This window comes from Anopheles darlingi, chromosome 3 (genome assembly GCF_943734745.1).
Source record: "Anopheles darlingi chromosome 3, idAnoDarlMG_H_01, whole genome shotgun sequence".
Classification (NCBI taxonomy): Eukaryota; Metazoa; Arthropoda; class Insecta; order Diptera; family Culicidae; genus Anopheles; species Anopheles darlingi.
Window position 1 is genome coordinate 54,504,476 of NC_064875.1, and position 18,080 is coordinate 54,522,555.

General features: G+C 49.1%; 6 protein-coding genes across 6 annotated transcripts in view; 3 read left to right on the forward strand and 3 right to left on the reverse strand.

The window, feature by feature from the left end:
* Positions 1 to 5,544, reverse strand: part of LOC125955043 (uncharacterized) — a 30,085-nt gene extending 24,541 nt beyond the window's left edge. The window contains exon 1 of the mRNA XM_049685878.1: positions 4,347 to 5,544. The gene's annotated coding sequence lies outside the window, so the exon portion shown is untranslated. The remainder of the gene's footprint in view (positions 1 to 4,346) is intronic.
* Positions 5,545 to 6,741: 1,197 nt separating this feature from the next.
* On the reverse strand, positions 6,742 to 7,933 carry LOC125955070 (antigen 5 like allergen Cul n 1-like). The gene is made up of 3 exons (XM_049685922.1): positions 7,722 to 7,933; positions 7,140 to 7,647; positions 6,742 to 7,050 (listed from the first exon to the last, which is right to left on the reverse strand). The coding sequence occupies exons 1-3, from the start codon at positions 7,738 to 7,740 to the stop codon at positions 6,759 to 6,761; spliced, it is 819 nt and encodes a 272-aa protein (XP_049541879.1). The 5' UTR covers positions 7,741 to 7,933; the 3' UTR covers positions 6,742 to 6,758.
* A 3,635-nt stretch (positions 7,934 to 11,568) lies between these two features.
* LOC125955081 (antigen 5 like allergen Cul n 1-like) lies at positions 11,569 to 16,409 on the reverse strand. The gene is made up of 4 exons (XM_049685936.1): positions 16,263 to 16,409; positions 12,551 to 12,702; positions 11,969 to 12,476; positions 11,569 to 11,879 (listed from the first exon to the last, which is right to left on the reverse strand). The coding sequence occupies exons 2-4, from the start codon at positions 12,567 to 12,569 to the stop codon at positions 11,633 to 11,635; spliced, it is 774 nt and encodes a 257-aa protein (XP_049541893.1). The 5' UTR covers positions 12,570 to 12,702; positions 16,263 to 16,409; the 3' UTR covers positions 11,569 to 11,632.
* Positions 13,468 to 14,773, forward strand: LOC125955080 (antigen 5 like allergen Cul n 1-like). The gene is made up of 3 exons (XM_049685935.1): positions 13,468 to 13,576; positions 13,648 to 14,155; positions 14,226 to 14,773. Exons 1-3 carry the CDS (start codon positions 13,558 to 13,560, stop codon positions 14,479 to 14,481), a joined length of 783 nt encoding a protein of 260 aa, XP_049541892.1. The 5' UTR covers positions 13,468 to 13,557; the 3' UTR covers positions 14,482 to 14,773.
* LOC125955073 (antigen 5 like allergen Cul n 1-like) lies at positions 15,386 to 16,880 on the forward strand. Its single transcript, XM_049685926.1, has 3 exons — positions 15,386 to 15,642; positions 15,707 to 16,208; positions 16,271 to 16,880. The coding sequence occupies exons 1-3, from the start codon at positions 15,606 to 15,608 to the stop codon at positions 16,533 to 16,535; spliced, it is 804 nt and encodes a 267-aa protein (XP_049541883.1). The 5' UTR covers positions 15,386 to 15,605; the 3' UTR covers positions 16,536 to 16,880.
* A 121-nt stretch (positions 16,881 to 17,001) lies between these two features.
* Positions 17,002 to 18,080, forward strand: LOC125955079 (antigen 5 like allergen Cul n 1-like). The gene is made up of 3 exons (XM_049685934.1): positions 17,002 to 17,088; positions 17,159 to 17,669; positions 17,781 to 18,080. The coding sequence occupies exons 1-3, from the start codon at positions 17,064 to 17,066 to the stop codon at positions 18,031 to 18,033; spliced, it is 789 nt and encodes a 262-aa protein (XP_049541891.1). The 5' UTR covers positions 17,002 to 17,063; the 3' UTR covers positions 18,034 to 18,080.

Genomic DNA, 18,080 nt, shown 5'->3' on the forward strand with positions numbered 1-18,080 from the left:
TGTCCACGAGAATACTCAGAATACGAACAGATTACGGGAAGCGAGGTAAGATCAAGTCCAAATGCTTCGGGTTACCGCTGGCAACACAAATCTGTGCTTCAGGATGCTATCAAACTGCTGAAATATAGTTTTCTACAGTTTCCGCTGTCCGGTTCGTTCCAATTGACTTTAACAATGACTTTTTCCGATCGATAGCGCGCTCCACTTGATACCGGATTGGATGATGTTGGTATTCGCCCGCAGTCCCGTGGCAGAATAGAATACCATCCCGTTTGGTGCACTTCATAATGCACCTGCCGCAATCTCGAAATGTTCGCAATCGATAAGAGAGTTTTGTAATTCAAGAAAGGACCTCCGATGATTAATGAGCAACTTTCTGCATCACTCAAGGTTTGAAGGATCATGCTGGCAGACATGCTGTATTAAGCAAAAAGCAACGCCCGCGAGTGTATACCGAGCGCACGGGTGCATGCTTAATGTTTACGATAAACAACGCTGGCACATGCCCATCACAACATGTTGCCGGCGCGGCCGCACTCATCAATCTCTCCATCGTCCGACCAATCGTCTCTGTATTATGCGCCAGTAATAAACGAGAACCAGCACCACCACCACCACCGTCTCACTAAGGATTATGTGTTCATCCTGCTGTTCCTCCAGCTCCTGCCCTAGGCGGCATAGACAAGAGGGGATTGAGGTGGCCGTCTACAAATCAGCATAAACGATACAATTTGCTTTACGATTTACAGCGCTGCAAGTGGACTGTCTGGAGGAACTACCGGAGGGTGGGGGTTCGCTAGACCTAGCTCGTTTTGAATTTGGATATCCAACCGGACGAAGCCACGGTTCTATTGGAGAAGAGTCGCTCACCAGCCGCTGGGTCTGTACCATCGTCATCGTTCGCGGAGCATAAATAGTTTCTGAATAAAATTATTTTCCGCTCATTACCGTGACCCGCTCTCGGTTGCTGGCTGGCTGGCTGTAAGCGGTGGCATCGTATCTTGAGGACCGTAGGACCCATCGCAAGGAGCAACGTTGTTGTTGACAAGCTCCGTCGTCGTCGCTGCTGCTGCTGCTCGCCATAAGCTCCACACAAGTCCAGCGAAGTGGCGGCCCGGGGAGCTGCTAGTCCCATTCAACATCATCATCAACATCAAACGCGCCGTAACTTCCGCATTGCTGACCCCGATTTCGCACTGTTTACGAGCGTTGCATTTATGCTTTTACAACGGCATACCGTGCGGATCGCCAGCATTAGCCAGAATTATGATCAAATCAAAAAGGACGAGATGGTAGCGCTCGTTCAACCGGATTCAGAACCGAGCTTTCAAGATGCCAACGGCGAGCAGATGCCGACGAACAGACGCTGGCCTGCGGGAAGGTTAATGGGTTGGCCCCGGGCCGAATGTTACCGTGAAACGATTGCCACGGGTGGAGGTTTCTCCTTTCAATACATCCTTATCGCGTCAAACTCAATTGAGTTACCGACTCGTAACGCCACTTCCTGGACCGAGGACCAAACGGTCGATGGTCTGGTTGGTCACGTTCCTCGCCCACCCCCATATGGGGACCGGTGGGGATTCCGGTGAAAAGTGCTCACCGAGCATCAACCATTCACCACACGTGCGTGGCGCTTGTTACGCCGCCGGTTTGGACAAAGGTCCAGAGGCCCACGCCATCAGTAAAGGTCGGTAGGCGGGGTTCGAGCGATCGATGGAATCAATCTGCCCGGTCTCGGTCCCCGCGTCATTCCGCGACACAAATAAATAAATCTCGGTCAACACATCTGCGTCCCCCGAGGGGAGTCTGGAAAAGGCCGAGGAAAACAGTGAAGGCCCAGGCAAAGGAAAACTCCAGTGGAAATGGCAACAGGTGCGCCGCTGCTGCAGCTCCTGTACAGCGGTACAGCTTTGCGGTGATAAGAATGATAAAAATGTTTTAATATTTCTGTCATCCACTGTTAGCTGGCCTTAGGGGAGTGAGTGAGCGAGCGACGAAAACGTGTTGCCCACAACCCGAGACCGAGTTCCCCGTTACCCCCTGAGGGTGACAGACCGGTTTCGGAGTCTTGATGGTTGGTTGTTAGTCGCTCGCAAAACGAAAAGTGCGAAGCGTTTCGACTGACGAAAAGAAAACGGCTCCGTTTGTCTGTCTGTTGGCCGTGACAGTGCTACAGCAGCAGCAGCAGCAGCAGCAGCAGCAGCAGCAGCAGCAGCAGCAGCAGTAGCGGTGGTTTAAGCTAACCTCACGATTTCCTCGGGTGACAACCAGAGAGAGCGTCTAGCCTTCAACCTAACCCGGTACCGTACCAATTAAAATATTTATCATTTTTCGAGGGCTCTTCATGATGATGCTGATGATGATGATGGTTACGCGCGAGCATCGCAGCTTGGAGCAGCTTCCACGTGCATGCCCTGGTAGGCTCTGGCATTCCGGGAATGTGCAAATACGCATCAGCAACCCAAGCAGTACCCAAACCGCATTCCCGGTGAATTCTTTCATTTTTTTTTTCAAAGCAAGCAAATCCACGCGTCAGAGACCTCTCACTCTCTCACTCTCTCTCTCTCTCTCTCTCTCTCTCTCGCACGCGCGCGCGCGCGCTTCACCCTTCCACTCTTCGCCTAGCTGATTTGTGTACTTCCTACACTGCTTCTATCTAGTCCACGGTATCCACGAGCATGCCAGCACACGGGGATCATAGCCATTCGCCGGTTTTCAGCTATGCCAAGACCGGGGTACACGCGCGACCATCGCTTTTCCCTCTGAGGCACCAGGTTCGGGGAAAAATTGATCGAAAAACACATCGTCCGCGTGCACTTTTCATTTTTCCGGACGGATTCCATCATGCGCTTGCTCGTGGCTAACGCTCATCGCAACGATAATCGAATCGCTCCTAATAACCACCTGACGGGCACACTGAAGCCTATTGAGCCTGTTTGTAAGCCTCGATTTTCCTCCTCGATGGCGATGGCGATGATGGAGATACTGGGAACAATTTGCACATGCATTAGCGGACATGTTGCTCGATTCCCGTATCATTCCATTGTTGTGCATAATTCAATTGCACGAATATCCGCGATCCAGCGGTTGTGGTTGTGGTTGGTGGTGAAGGCTTCGAGCTCAGTTCTTACTACCGCTCTTCATGTCGCGTCGGAGTGGATTTTGGGGCCTTCGTTACACCGCATCCCCCCCTCCACTGGTAGCGGTTTGGATTGATTGAACGATCGCGTCTGTCTGAAGCACAATGGGTGGGAGTGTGTGGAAATTTGGCCCGTGTTTGCGATTGTCCTGTGTTGGTGGGTGGTTGGGTCTGTTGAGCATGTTTCATGGGAACTTCATAATTGCATTTCCCACCGGAATGAGCTGCACCGTTTTAGGCGAAGCCCACGCACACCGTGGGCCGTAATGAAGTTACCGAGCAATCATGGTCCTTAGTCCCGCAGGCACAGGCAGAGATGCTTCAGGGTATCCCTCCAGGGGTTGTTGCTTTGGTTTGGAATTGGTGCACGCTCTCGGCATTTCAAACAACCGGAACCGGTTGGTCACGCCGCGTGAAGGACACCGAGATACTCGAGCCTTCAGAGTTGCCAATAAAAAAAGACCCGACAAACCGGAGGCGGCGTCCTTATCAATAACTGATCAGCTGGCACCAACGGACGGTTATGGGGTTCAAAAGGATCAAACGGTGTGTTGAGTTCAACATCGCGGGCATTCCTGCGACCGCTGCTGCTGCTGTTGCTGCTACTGGTTGGTTGCGAGCAAAGTAGCCCGGCCACGAACCGGTCGACGAATCGAGGTGATGGGCGAGGCGGTCGGAACCACCACCAATGATCCCGGAGCGTGTCATTCGCCGGCCAGCTAATCAATATCGAACGGTAGCGATCGTTGTGGCCCCCGGGGGACCCGTTTTGCGTGCCATTTGGCCAAACGAAATACACGAGCTAGCAATAGTCGGACGGCGAGACCGACCAGAAACCAGCAAACAAGTCATAAATGGCGTCAAAAAGTTTTTTTTTTCGGTAAACTGAGAGAGAATAAAAAGAAGCAGTAGAAGAAACCGAAAAAGAAGAAGAAAGTGAGTGAAAAGAAGAAGAAGAAGAAGAAGAAGAAGAAGAAGAAGAAGAAGAAGAAGAAGAAGAAAAGTTTGTCTCTCTCTCTTCGCAACTGCCAGGCGCAACACGCGGTCACAACCGATGGAGGCGCCTGATCCCTCACTTCGACCACGCGGCTATAGTGAGAGCAGCGTGCAAACGATAATCACTTCTCATTACACCGCACACGCACGCACACACACACACACGGAAACACAAACACATGCACCCTGTATACGGTGTTTTCGTACTCACCTTCTTCTCTCTTCCTTTCCCCTCCACTAGTGTGCAATACCTTCCGTTTACTTAACACACAAACATCAAACAACAATAAATCCGTTTGTGGCGTCGACCACCACCACAACCACCACCGACGAGCACCGACGATATGCTGGTGCAAGTGACACAATGATGTCGCCGTTCGCTTCCGTTCTCAATCTTAGCACAAGCAGAGTGGGGGGGGACCAGGTGCTGCTCCCGTTTCGCTCCTCGCGTTTCTTCCTCGGTTGCTTGCTCGGTTGCCCCGGGAGTGCCGGCTTCCGCTGGCCAGCCGTTGCGGAAAGATCAATTACCGGACGTTGCCACCGAGCGAGGTGGTGTGTCCGAATTTCGCTTCCCTCGTGACTCACACACACACATGCACACACACACCGTACGTCTCTGGCGTTTATTGTTTATTTTTAATTTTGCTTCACACCACACCTTCACCACTCAGGCCACAGGAAACGGTTTGGTTAGTCCTCCATGCAATGCCAGGGATATGGCTGGCCGCCGTCCGAGCTCGGGGGGTTTTTTTTTTGGGGAAATTATCTAGTACAAAGGCCGCGTTGTCTCCGCTATCTCTCTCTCTCTCGAAATCGACTCGCGGTCGTCGTCTACAAATGGTTTCGCGACTCGCGACTATTCCCTTCACTTCGCGTCGCGAATTTTCGTCGTTGCCTGTGACCCCGTCGCGGTTCGAGTGACACACGGCTCGGCGGATGTGCGGCCGGATGGTTTATGTTTTCCTTCCGAAACTTATTTATTTTTCTCCACCTCCACGCGGTAACGCGCCCCCGCTTTTCCCCGATTAATGGGGTGTGTTTTTGCTTTGTTTTTCAATTTGCACCCCACCGGCGACCGAGTCCGACATCAAACAAGCGGCAACGTGTGACCGGTCGAAAGCGACCGATCGTTTTTCATTTCCGTCGACTCCAACTGTCACGCACTGCGGAACGTAATTAACTTTCAAACTTCAAACTCATTCCGACTCGGGAACCAAACCAACCGTTTGTTCGCAAGGAATCGGAAGGATGGTTTCTCGTGTTGTGTCACTTGTTATTGTGAACTTCCCTTCAAGAAGCGATGCAGTCAGTCCATACAACAAACACTCGCGATGGATCCTTGCGATCCCCGGCACCATGAACGCGAAGGACCGCGAAGTACGGAGTACACCGTCGTCGGACCGTCTGAGTACACCGTCACCAGTCGACTACTACTGATGGTTACCCCCGGTAGACGACGGTTGCGGTTCCTCGCTGGATGCCGGTTGCGTTCGAACACCGGCATGGTTTGTTGTGTAGCAGGCGAGCACCCGAACACTCTCCCGGTCACCAACAACAAAGACGACCGAGCGCGCCGTCATTCGACCGAACACGACGGCTTTAGCTCGGCCGACAACCGACCCCGACCGGCGGCAGCACGAGTTTTTGTTTATCAGCGGAAGCACCATTTGTGTGGAAAACCGGTGGAAAAGCAGCTACTGAGTGTTTGTGTGTGTGGCCTGGGGACGGGGTAAAAGGAAAAGTTCGTAATGGATTTTCACAGTACACCGGTACGGCGTGCGATGTTCCGTTTCGGGTGTTCCTCCCCTCTCCCCACCGCCATCGTTGACGAAGCGAGCCATGAAGGTGCCGCACTCGGTAGCTCACCAGACGATCCAAGGATGAACGCACGCTCGTCGGCCACGATGAATCCTGATGAGTATACGAGGACGAAGCAGCACGAATGAGTATCCTTTCATCGCAGGAGTGCAGCAGCAGAGAGAGAGTAAGGGAGAGAGAGAGATATAGAATGAGAGAGAGAGAGAGAGAGATCGTGTTCTGGTTTTGGCTGCATCCGGTTCTGTTTAATCTTTTGTAGCTTTATGGTTCTCGTGCATACACGGCTTTAATCAACGAGTAAAATTCAATAAACACCTGCAAGAGACGAGACAGTTGGCGCACTCGGCACGGTGGGCAGATGATTATAAACATAACAACAAAGAAGCGCCAAGAGAAACCGAGCTGAAGGTCACCGAAGATCAGCGGTTGGCGTGTTCCCGGTGAACGATTATTGTATTCTGAGCAAGTTGATCTGTCTGCTGTGGGGGGGATTGTGGCAGCTCCTTTCCAAACCACAATGTTGTATCGCGGTAAGATAACACCACAGATGAGTCAGCTCAAAGCACATTGTCATTCTCACACCACTCGCTAAGGTTTAGTTCGCAACGTTATTCTGTGTGTGTGTGTGTGCGTGTGCGGTTATGTTGAGAAGGTCATGATCATCGCCTTTGACTAGGTTATCTTATCGGAAGGTACGGTTGAAATGGTGCCCCAATTTGTATCAGATATGCTTTAAAGCCAGTAGTTTGTGCAACAATGGAAGATACTCTTTGATTAGATTGCGTGTAAACGAAGCTGATATGATTTATTGAACCAGTAGCTCTTGCTGTGCCATAACGGCGTCACCAGTTAACGGAACATTTGGGATAACTTCGTTGACCGAGCATAGGCCGGAGTACAACGGATTCCTGCCAGTCGTACAGCCTGAACCAGTAGTTCCCCTCGCGTAGACCGGCTGATTGATAATGTTGGTGAAGGAGTAGTTACACACCAGGTAGTAGGTGTTCCAGAAGCCATCCTGGAACCAGTTCTGCATGGCACAACCGATCTTCCACGCGCGATCACTCGCCATCTGCGTAAAGTGTCCAATGGCAGGGCTAAAGGAGTACAAGACAGAGGGAATGCATTCTCATTAGAATTTCCGTTACGTCGATCGAGTTGTCCGATGATCAGATACACGACTTACCCCTGATGGTTGCTAGGGTAGCTGTCAATGTGTGCGGTCGAAGTGTCCCGATACTCGTTCCACCAGCTAGCGATGAACCCATCGATAATGCTCTCAACAGTTCTTGCCGGTCCAGAGTACTGCATGAGCGCCAGGTTCTGGCCAGCCCACCGGAAGTCCACCGTGTTGCGGCAGCGATCATGGGCGAACGTGCACGAGCGAGCATTGTGGCCAGCCTGAGAGGCTAGCTCGGCATCCCACTGCAGCGTAGCCATACGACGAGCAGGAAAGAACGGACTGAGGCCACCATTGGCGATCTGAGAGCGGCGACTGTTGTGAAGATCGAGGATGAGCGACTGAAGGCTGGCAGTGATCGGTACCACCGCCGGGGATCTTCCGAAGCAGTTCGGTCCACCGCTCAGAGCAGGAGGATTGCAGCCAATGTTCTGCACTCCAGCAGGGCAAAGGTTAGCGGTGCAGTAGTCGATGGACTCGATCGATCCAATCAGACCGACCAGCGAGATGACGGCTGTGGAGACCGTAGAATGTGATTAGAGTCGTCGAGCTTTCAGCCGTTATCCTTGCACCAAGCGGACCACTCACCAAGCACGAAGCGGAACATTTTGGAGACAGACAGGCAGGCACAGCTGACCAATGACCGATGGTAGAGGCTTTGATGACCATTCCCTCACCGGTTGGGGGTCTTTATACTGCCAGAAATCTCGATTCCATGCCATGTTTATCTGCTATCGATTCTAATTACCCGATAAGAAACAATAAACCACATCATACTGAGCCGGTTTTGAATGGTCGCTAGGTGATGTTATCGCTAGACAGGTTTTGGGAATTTAATTCCTGGAATCTGTAACTGAGCTAGCCCGTTTATTCGCGAGACACAACCTTTATCCGGATGCTTATCTCGTGTGGCTCGTGTAAACATTTCTTGGAATACGGTCTGCATGTTCAAATCAAGACCGGACGGTAATCGCTAGGCCTGGTTGGAGATTGTAAATAGAAGCTTCAATGCCGATCCAAAACTGTCGCAAACAATCGTTATTTATTGCCCTGCACTTGTTAGAAATGAGCATTTCTCAGTCATAGTAGTTTATCTTTATGGAATGCAATAATTGACTTCCGTAGTAAGCATACTACTTCACAATTGTTTTCCTAATAATTTCTGATGAAAGAGCATAGGACCAGCATAGGAACAGCAACATGCATTCAATCGGAACTAGAAGGTCAAGTCATCGAATTTAATATTCCATTAAAGATTAAGTCCCATTTAATCTCATTTCGCATGCTGTTCAATCATATAAGTCATCATGCTTACAGTCACCGTCCTTGCCTTGCCCTGACTAACGATCGATCAGCGCCAAACGCTAACGGGATACGAAACCTAATTTACTTACTTCCACGTTAGTGCAATTTCACAGAAGATTAGATTCCAGTTTGCCCTTCGCAAAGCGCGACGTGGGAAAATTGTGTCATCATTTGATTTCCTGCAACGACAGTACTTTAGCGTCGTAGCGGGTTGCCTCGTTCGCCCGTTGCATGGTGTCATTCCGTTTGGCTTTCCACCTCTCCACCCACAATGTGTTAGAGCCACAGGATAAAATGATGAGCATCGTAGGGGGGGGGGGGGGGGGCATACTTGAAATGCAAACATTTTTCGGCCACTCCGTACCAGACCGACCAGCAATCTTATTGCCACAGTGCCGAATGCAGTGGACGGAGTACTGAAGAAAGCAAACGAGAACCGTCAGTCAGACCCCGGGATCGGAATGACATCGAATACGAAAGCAAACAGTACCGGAAGAGTAGTAGCAACATCGTCGTCTTCTGGTGAGAGGTCTTCCTATGATTTGCTCGTATTTTACGTTTCCTCCGTTGAGCAGGATGCAACTCACGACCATTTAGGGTAGGTACCCCTTCCGCCAGATCTGGAAAAACTGGATGAACTGGATGACTGGGTGACGAGCAAACACACAAAGGCGCATTCGATTCGTCCTTTCGTCCTGTCCCGAGGACGACGGCGAGGACGATGCCAAAAAGGATGAGAATTCGAAATGCTTCGACGACGTGAAGGGTACGGCAGGTCAGTCAAAACAAAGCAAGCAACGCAAATCCGTCGCTCACGCCAACACCTTTGGCTCGGGAAAGGCTAGGTCAGGTCCATCGCGATGCACCGCACACAACGAGTCCTTCCGATTCCGATTCCGACCGGAGCAGCCAGACGTCCTCGTTCCGCTTATCCGCGATGTTTATCGTCCTCCTTTGTGCGATCACCACACCGATGGTTTTCCACTTGCATCCATCGCACGTCGTCCGCAAAAGGAGAGTGCTTCCTGCCAACGTGTTGGTGGTACCAAATATGCTCCTAGCGGTTGATGTGGCTAGTTACAGCTAACAAAGAAGCGTAAACTTCAACTACCACAATTTGATTGTCGCCGACAATCATCGACTCGTCCCGTGGATGACCGTTTCACTTGTCTGCTGGTCTGCATTTGGTACAGCTAACCGGCACCGGCGCTTACCGAAGATGCAAACGTGGTTTGAAACAATGAGACAATGTCCCATGGACCACGGACGCTAGCTCTTAATGGTTTTTGAAACCATATTCAGGAGTTGCTATCTTACAGCCTTTTGTCCGCTTTGTGTAAAACATGGTGAAGCGGGAGAGCTGCTGCGTGTTTTTCGATTCCCAATCCGGTGTATCTACGGATTGCATGTCGGTAAACATATGTTGAGTAATTGCTGAGTCCGGAACTGTACTTTTAGCAGAGCTTTTTTGCATGGTTCAGCTCAGTTTGAACAAAGATAAGATCCTTCGTAATCCGGAGCAACATTTTGAAAACTTTCCATATTGGCCCCGCATGCCAAATACAAACTTGCCCACATCTCGCCCACACTCATAACCCAACTCATAACGGAGGATTAGCAACCGATGGATGGCAAGACGAAAATAGCTTCAGCTGGCATTTTTCTTTCTTATCAGCTGTAGAGAATCCTTCCTACCTTATCCTTGTAAGTGGTTACGCATTCCACAACATAGCAAACATTGCTCAATGTGTGTTTTCCGTGCAAACGGACGTCACTGCAGCTGAATCTGGTCGACTATAGTTTCGCTACGGGTTGGTATTTTACTATCTTCCTCGAGAAGCTAGATAGAGCGAGAAGAGCAATAGAATTCAGCAATCCTTCGAACTGCTACTGCTTAGTTCGGTCTTACTGGATGGGTTTTATTTGGCAAGCGAAGCGAAAGAGGTGGGCGCATAAATTGCAATGTTTAGGATGCCAATCTCGCATCACCGGTTTGTTACCAAGCGTTAAGACATGTTTCTTGTGAGGCGTGCTATGTTTCGTATCCTGCAGGTGTGTCTGATCCGGGGGCTAAGGATGCTTGCAATCGAGGATTTCCCGTATTTTACAATTATTCATTTGTTATCCTCGCTCCCGGAAGACTGCCAATGGGGGACACGTACTGAATGTCACAGTTTGCCTCGCAACGATGGACGCATTGCTCCATCATAAGCCCACGCGTAGTGCCGTTTACCTACAATCTATTATGTGGCTCGTGACGAGTCAAATGTCACCAGCAACGACGTACCATCGCTTATTCCTAGAGCAAGAGTAATTCCGATTTCCCAGTATGCAGTTGCTGTATCGATACCCGTGATTGATTTCCCGGGAAAAGCTACGGCTATACGACGACAACAACGGCACACTCGACTCAGTGTCAGCGCTGATGGCAGCTGATCATGGTTGGCTGGAAGTGCAATTAACGATTTATATGCATCTCATAAATCCGGAACCGGAACCGAACCATTGGCACCCGCAAATCATGGCAAACGTTGTCTATGCAGCTTGGAGCATCAACTACACGGTATGCGTGTTCCAGAGAATGGAATCCCGAAGGACCGAACAGCATAAAACATCTCATAATTGATACGGTGCGTCCGGCACGAATGGACAACTACAAAGCCTTTTGCTAATTAAGCTTATTAGAGGGCAGCCTGTAAACGCGACCGGTCCCTCAGATGGAATGGTTTCCAATTATTGATTGATTGATTTCTACAAAGACCCATCCAGCCATTGGCCAGGCAACCGCTATGGGACCGTGCGGAACTGGTGCAATGGATTAGCAACAAATTCTCGATAATTTTACCAATTACCATAGATGCACTGTCACGGTAAGTGGAAAGGCAATAGGGAAATAAAATCAAAATATTGTATTGCAGATCAGACTGTCCCAAATACTCGATTTCCGTGAATGTTCGAACTGAATTTTGAGATAAAGTTAATGCTTTTTTGGACCTACGAATGGTTGTGAGAGTCAAGAAACTCACATCTGAACAAACTGTGTTCCTCGTGATGATATATTTCAATCTAACCACAACGAATTGAGCCACAACATGTGCAATAAAGGACGATATTGTGTGTTTGAGTTTGCGTAGTCGAGTTTGATGTTTATTGGATCAGCAGCTCAGACGCTGTGATAACAACATGGGCAAGGTCTATGGAACATTTGGGATAACTTCGTTGACCGAGCATAGGCCGGAGTACAGCGGATTCCTGCCAGTCGTACAGCCTGAGCCAGTAGTTCCCCTCGCGTAGACCGGCTGATTGATAATGTTGGTGAAGGAGTAGTTACACACCAGGTAGTAGGTGTTCCAGAATCCATCCTGGAACCAGTTCTGCATGGCACAACCGATCTTCCATGCGCGATCACTCGCCATCTGCGTAAAGTGTCCAATGGCAGGGCTAGAGGAGTGCAAGACAGAGGGAATGCATTCTCATTAGAATTTCCGTTTCAACGATCGAGTTGCCCGATGATCAGATACACGACTTACCCCTGATGGTTGCTAGGGTAGCTGTCAATGTGTGCGGTCGAAGTGTCCCGATACTCGTTCCACCAGCTAGCGATGAACCCATCGATAATGCTCTCAACAGTTCTTGCCGGTCCAGAGTACTGCATGAGCGCCAGGTTCTGGCCAGCCCACCGGAAGTCCACCGTGTTGCGGCAGCGATCATGGGCGAACGTGCACGAGCGAGCATTGTGGCCAGCCTGAGAGGCTAGCTCGGCATCCCACTGCAGCGTAGCCATACGACGAGCAGGAAAGAACGGACTGAGGCCACCATTGGCGATCTGAGAGCGGCGACTGTTGTGAAGATCGAGGATGAGCGACTGAAGGCTGGCAGTGATCGGTACCACCGCTGGGGATCTTCCGAAACAGTTCGGTCCACCGCTCAGAGCAGGAGGATTGCAGCCAATGTTCTGCACTCCAGCAGGGCAAAGGTTAGCGGTGCAGTAGTCGATGGACTCGATCGATCCAATCAGACCGACCAGCGAGATGACGGCTGTGGAGACCGTAGAATGTGATGAGAGTCGTCGAGCGTTCAACCGTTATCCTTGCACCAAGCGGACCACTTACCAAGCACGAAGCGGAACATTTTGGAGACAGACAGGCAGGCACAGCTGACCAATGACCGATGGTAGAGGCTTTGATGACCATTCCCTCACCGGTTGGGGGTCTTTATACTGCCAGATATCTCGATTCCATGCCCTGGTTATCTGTTATCGATTCTAATTACGCGATAAGAAACAATAAACCACATCATACTTAGCTGGTTTTGAATGGTCGCTAGGTGATGTTATCGCTGGGCAGGTTTTGGGAATTTAATTCCTGGAATCTGTAACTGAGCTAGCACGTTTATTCGCGAGACACAACCTTTAAACGGATGCTTATCTCGTGTGGCTCGTGTAAACATTTCTTGGAATAGGGTCTGCATGTTTAATTGTAGGTTGATTGTGGGTTTGTAAATGGCAATCATATCCGTTAAAATGATTAATGTACTAATAGTAGGTATAGGCCACCATATCATGAAAAAAGAGCCATGTTTTTATGAGTTAGTATACTCGTGGAAGAGCGTCAAGTGTGTCTAAGTTTCTCAACTGTTCCACTTAAAACATCTTCCATCTGATCCGATAAACATACATAAGATATTGTTGCTATCAATTGATAGAAGCTAGGTCATCTAAGCAGGTAGCATTGTCTTTTGTGACCCAATAAGATGTTCCCATTTGAGTGTTATGCTAAGATGCCCGATTGATGCCTGTTTTTCTGGAGTAAATGATAAGTGATATGCAACCACCTTGGTAAGCGACGATTGAGGCTCCGATCCAAGGCCAGGCCGTATGTTCCACGATTCACAGTCAAACCCTAGCGACACTGGCTCTGTTTACACACATGTAATTCCATTCCATAGTGACGGCCAAAGAGTGGCGGTAAACAGACATTTGGATCTCCATAACAAGGCCTTTGCCCAGAATCGGCGGATAACTGCCGAGCGGTATAAAACGATAAACGTGTAGATGTCAGTATGATCGGGAGCAGTGCGCAGTGAAGACGATTTTCGAAAGCTGCGTATCAACGGCACAATGGCGAGTCAGATGTTAGGTAAGCGAGCGGCAGAAGCATCACCACACACTGGAATCATCAGATCAAATCGTGATATTCTTCTATCGCAGTCACTATCGTGTTGTTTTGTGGTCTCATCGCGGGACTGTCGGGGCAGGAGTACTGTAATCCTTCTTATTGTGGTCTCACCAAAAACGTTGGATGCAATCCTCCACCATTGACCGGTGCACCGTATTGCGCTTTCGTTAAGGGCCGTGTCGTAGAAGTTAATGCCACCATTCAGGAGCTCATCCTCTCCGAGCACAACCGGTTACGCAACCAACTGGCGATCGGAAATTTAACCGGATATGCGAGCGCAGCTCGTATGCCTACGCTTGCCTGGGATAATATTCTCGCTGCCCAGGCGGGTCACAACGCCCGGACTTGTACCTTTGCTCACGATCTATGCCGTAACACAGCGAAGTATGCGTACGCAGGGCAGAATATAGCTAGCCAGTCCTTCTACGGGACGACCAAATCGGTAGATACGTTGGTAAGAGAAATGGTAGCCGCTTGGTGGAATGAGAACCAAGATGCGACGCAGGTACAGGTTGACAAATATCCTCGAGGATGGACGGGGTAAGTGATGGGCACGTGGAGCATGCGTTGCAGCGGTACACTTATTGTTTATCGTGATCACCTCTTGTAGGAATGCGATTGGACATTTCACACAGATGGTTAGCGATCGTACATCGACCATTGGATGTGCAATGCAGTACTGGGTGGAACAAGAGATCTGGGACACGTACTACCTGGTGTGCGACTACGGATTGACCAACATTGTTGAACGAGCGGTCTACAAGAAGGGCACTACCGCTTCCTCGTGCAACACTGGAACAAATCCTACCTACCCTGGTCTATGCTCGACGAACGAATCGGTTCCACCACTACCGAATATATCGTAATGGACTTGATTGATGAGCTACCCATGCCGTTAAGTTTCTAATAAAGGATTAGACTTTGATTTTGCTTTCGGGCCCGAGCAATATCCTTTAACGGTAGCCTCTGCAAATGAAATTGAACGATCGAATCATCGACGCTGTTCGATAACTCTACTTGCTTCAGTTGAATTAACCTGCTTGTGACCATTACATTCCTCAAAATCAATCACAAGAAATTCAGAGAGCGGGTCCCTCTTTTAAAACAGATTTTCATCGAAGTAAATTAAAAAACAAGCATGAACATGCTTAAAATCTATCATGGATTTTCCTTGTCTATTATTCCCAAAGAAATCTGTTGCGGTTAATTTTTTTGAACAAAAGTACTAGACACCCATCGGGCTACCATTTTTGCACATTTTGTACGTCAACAAAAGCGTATTGACACAGATGCAACGGTGAAACACATCTGTTGCCGTTATTGCTTGTGTTGGTCGGTTGTTGGATATAGGTAAAGCATGCAGATTATGTGATTCAAATTATTCCATGTACACATCATCCATATACATGCCTGAGGTCCCATATGAACAATACGATTGTTAGATAACGTCGACGTAGACACAGTAGAATGTTCGCATAGTTTTGTAACTGTTTGCTCTTTATGGAAGGGGCTTATGTATTTATCGTTTATATTTTTCTACCTTTCAAGAATATCGGGCCTATCAAACAAATCCAAATCAACAGTGCTGTAAAAAACCACGTATTGTACATCCTAAAAGATTGGAAAAGCTTAAATTAAACTATCACGAATTACTCATTGTATGCACTGGAAAAACTAATTACCAAATCAAACAAGGTTTGGTTCAACTGGGTTTAACTTGGCTGAAACTTCATTTTAATCCACAGCTACCAAGGTACGAGGAACTGCATAAAAGTTAGAGCGCAATTCACAGCGACGAGCAGTTCGAATGAGTTAACACCCTTTTAACGAGTAGCAATTAGCCGAAGCCACCGTACCGGTACCGAAGATAGACTCTAAGTTGTTACCCAAACGTAAGGGCTTTAAAAGGGCGGTGGCATGCTCGCCTTGAATCCAAACCTCACCAGCCATTGCTGAGTTAGGGTAAAAATCAAAGTCAACAACGATAAGGATGAAGAACAATGCATACCTGATGCATCCGATATCTGGTAAGAAGGGGTTATTTTGCTGGTTTCATGTAAACCGCAGTCTAATATTTTTCCATCTTTTCAGCTACGATCGTGTGCGGTTTTATTGGCTTATTGCTTGCCCAGGAGTACTGTGACCCTTCATACTGTAACGGCCAGTCTAACGTTGGATGCAATCCTCCACCATTGACCGGCGGACCGTTTTGCACGGGCAAAAATGCCAGTGTCATAACCGTTGATGCCACGATTCGCGGTCTCATCGTCTCCGAGCACAATCGGCTACGCAACCAGCTGGCGATCGGTAACTTAACCGGATTTGCGAGCGCAGTTCGCATGCCTACGCTGGCCTGGGATGATACTCTCGCTGACCAGGCGGGTCATAATGCACGGTCTTGCGTCTTTTCTCACGATGCTTGCCGTAATACAGCAAAGTATGCGTACGTTGGACAAAACCTTGCGGCACAAAGCTTTTACGGTCAAACCAACGCACCAACATCGCTGGTAAGGAATATGGTGGCCACTTGGTGGAGCGAGTACAAAGATGCGACACAGGCACAGCTTGATCACTTTCCTAGCAATTACACCGGGTAAGTGAACGGTGTTCTAAACGCGTTTTGCTAGTTAAACATACGTTATTTCACCTTTTTAGACCACCGATTGGGCACTTCATTCAAATGGCGAGTGACCGAACGTCGCTTATAGGTTGTGCGATGCAGTATTGGCTGCAAGATATGTTCGCGATGTACTATCTCGTGTGCAATTACGAACGGTCTCTCTTTATCAGTGAAGCAGTGTATAAGAAGGGAGCTGTTGCATCCGAGTGTACTGCCGGCACTAATCCGAAGTACGTTGGACTTTGCGCTGCGAGAGCAAATGAACAGAATGCACGGGCCTTCCCGTACCTAATTTGTTAAGAATCCAGCGAAACGCGAATAACCTATGACCAATAGACCATTTAAAATGCAAAGGAAAAGTCAGAGTAAAACACTCAAATCATCTTGGAATTGATAGCCCATAGGTGATGTTTGGAAACAATGAGTTTCCCCTCAATGATGGTTGGTTTTCGTCCATTGTTAATGGTTAGCTATTGTTGTACTCAACCTGGCAGTCGTTAAGAGATGCTGAAATAATTACTTAAATTCCTATCATTTCTCATCGGAACGTACAGCTCGTGCTGCTTGTACCACGGTGCTCATTTCGTTCTAGAATGGCTCAGAATAAGGAAGGTTACAGTGTTATAAGCGTTGAACAAGCTATTGAATCAATCGATTATGTTGCAACCACAAACATTGACACAGTGACAAGCTAATACCGTGTGGTAAGTGTCAGCCAGCAAACAGCTTCACAAACATCGATTAATTCTTGACATTGCCACCTTTGTCTGGCACTATAAAAAGCCATTATCTAGCGAAAGGCATTTCAACAATCAATCCGGCAACCCGATGGCGACTTGGATCACCGGTACCGGTAAGCCATCTTCACCTGCAACAACCCGGGCCTTGCTACCGGCTAGCTAACCGCTGTCCATCTTCAATAGTAGCATTCCTACTGTTTGCCCTGCTGGAGGGTACACTGGGGTACGATTACTGCTCCACCAGCGACTGCCACCGGCAGGGCGAGCATGTCGGTTGTCGACCGCCCGCTACCTCCGGTGGTCCCACCTGTAAAGGTCTGAAGGATGCCAGAAAGGTGCGCATCAGCCCCGAGCTACAGCAGTTCATCCTCAACGAGCACAACAAAAATCGTTCGCGGTTGGCACTGGGCCAGGTATCACCGTACCGTAAAGCGCAGAAGATGCCAACGCTCGTCTGGGACCCCGAGCTGGCCAGTTTGGCCGATGCGAATGCACGCTCCTGTAACTACGGTCATGATCATTGCCGCAGCACGCAACAGTTCCCGTACGCGGGTCAAAACATTGCCATCACCAAGTTCTACGGGTACAAGTTCACGGATAAAGAGCTCGTAACACGCTTCGTTTCTGGCTGGTGGTCGGAGTATGTGGACGCGAGGCCACAGTACATCACCGCGTATCCTACGTCATACAGTGGGTAAGTGATGGCGATCATGGAGATGGAGAAGTGCTGGTGTGATACTGCACCGAAGCTATCTGCTATGTTACGTTGATTAACTTATGCGCTTACCTTTCTACCTTTTACCAGCAAACCAATTGGACACTTTACGCAAATCGCGAGTGACCGCACCACGAAAGTCGGTTGCTCCATGTGGTACTGGAAGGATGGCCAGTTCGATGTGTACTACTTCGTGTGCAACTACTCGGTAACGAACATTATCAAAAAATCGGTCTACCTAGCGGGTGATCGGACCGGTTCCCAGTGCAAGAAGGGACTCAATTCCAAGTTCCCGGGGCTGTGCAATGTCGGTGAGGCACCTCGTACGTTGAACGACGCGTAAAGTGTAAATTGGATTGTCGGACCGGAATAAATAGCACTCAGCAAGCA